This window comes from Gavialis gangeticus, unplaced genomic scaffold (assembly GCF_001723915.1).
Source record: "Gavialis gangeticus isolate Ggan-Ray unplaced genomic scaffold, GavGan_comp1, whole genome shotgun sequence".
NCBI lineage: Eukaryota > Metazoa > Chordata > Crocodylia > Gavialidae > Gavialis > Gavialis gangeticus.
In genome coordinates this window covers 11,108,975-11,109,656 of record NW_017729018.1, presented here as the reverse complement: position 1 = coordinate 11,109,656, position 682 = coordinate 11,108,975, and the positions used below count along the sequence as shown (strand labels likewise).

General features: G+C 66.6%; 1 protein-coding gene across 2 annotated transcripts in view; it reads left to right on the top strand.

Annotated features, from left to right (window-relative positions):
• Window positions 1–477: 477 nt before the first annotated feature.
• The window catches only part of LOC109294905 (transducin-like enhancer protein 1), a 33,102-nt gene continuing 32,897 nt past the window's right edge, over window positions 478–682 (top strand). For both annotated transcript variants that reach the window (XM_019513486.1, XM_019513487.1), the window contains exon 1: window positions 478–541. In XM_019513486.1, the coding sequence (XP_019369031.1) occupies window positions 539–541 (3 nt within the window). In that variant the 5' untranslated portion in view covers window positions 478–538. The remainder of the gene's footprint in view (window positions 542–682) is intronic.

The following is a 682-nucleotide window of genomic DNA, read 5'->3' as shown; positions in this document are numbered from 1 at the left end:
CGCACGGGGCTGGCAGCACGTGCTCCCCTGCTACCTCCAGCTCCGGTGCTGGGGCTGCATTGGCGGGAAGTGGCCGCATGCACCGTCATGGCCACCGATCCACGTGGATGGCACTTGTGCACGGAGCGGCCTCTGCTCCTGAAGGGAGCGTGCTCTGCCGGCCGGGGTTGCCCCCCTCTGTGCCCGCTTTGCACTGGAGCTGAGCGGGACCCATGTCTGGGCCCCGCCACACCCCCTTGCTCGTAGCATCAGGGTCTGGTCCTGCTGCAGCCCAGTGCCCCCAGCTGCCTGTGTCTGGAAAGCAGATGGGGCGGCGTCCCAGCGCCCTGCGACCTGGTTGCACGGGGCAGGGGCTCTGTACTGCGGGAGGGACCGACGGGGGGTGGCAGGGGGGTCGGGTGCGTGTGAAGCTGGAAGCTGGCGCTTCGTGGCGGCTCAGGCTCCGCCGTCTGCCTCTCTCTCTCTCTCTTTTCACAGCTTGAAGCTAGAATGTGAAAAACTGGCAACGGAAAAGACAGAAATCCAGCGCCATTACGTCATGGTGAGCGCCCACCTGGGCCGGGCTGGGGGCAGCCGGCTCCTCGAGCCGCTCGGTGCCAAATCCCCTTGGGTTCCCTTGGCTCTGACCTGTGTTTGGGCCTGGAGACGGGAGCAGCTGGGTCCTGCCCCAGTGCTGAGTTGT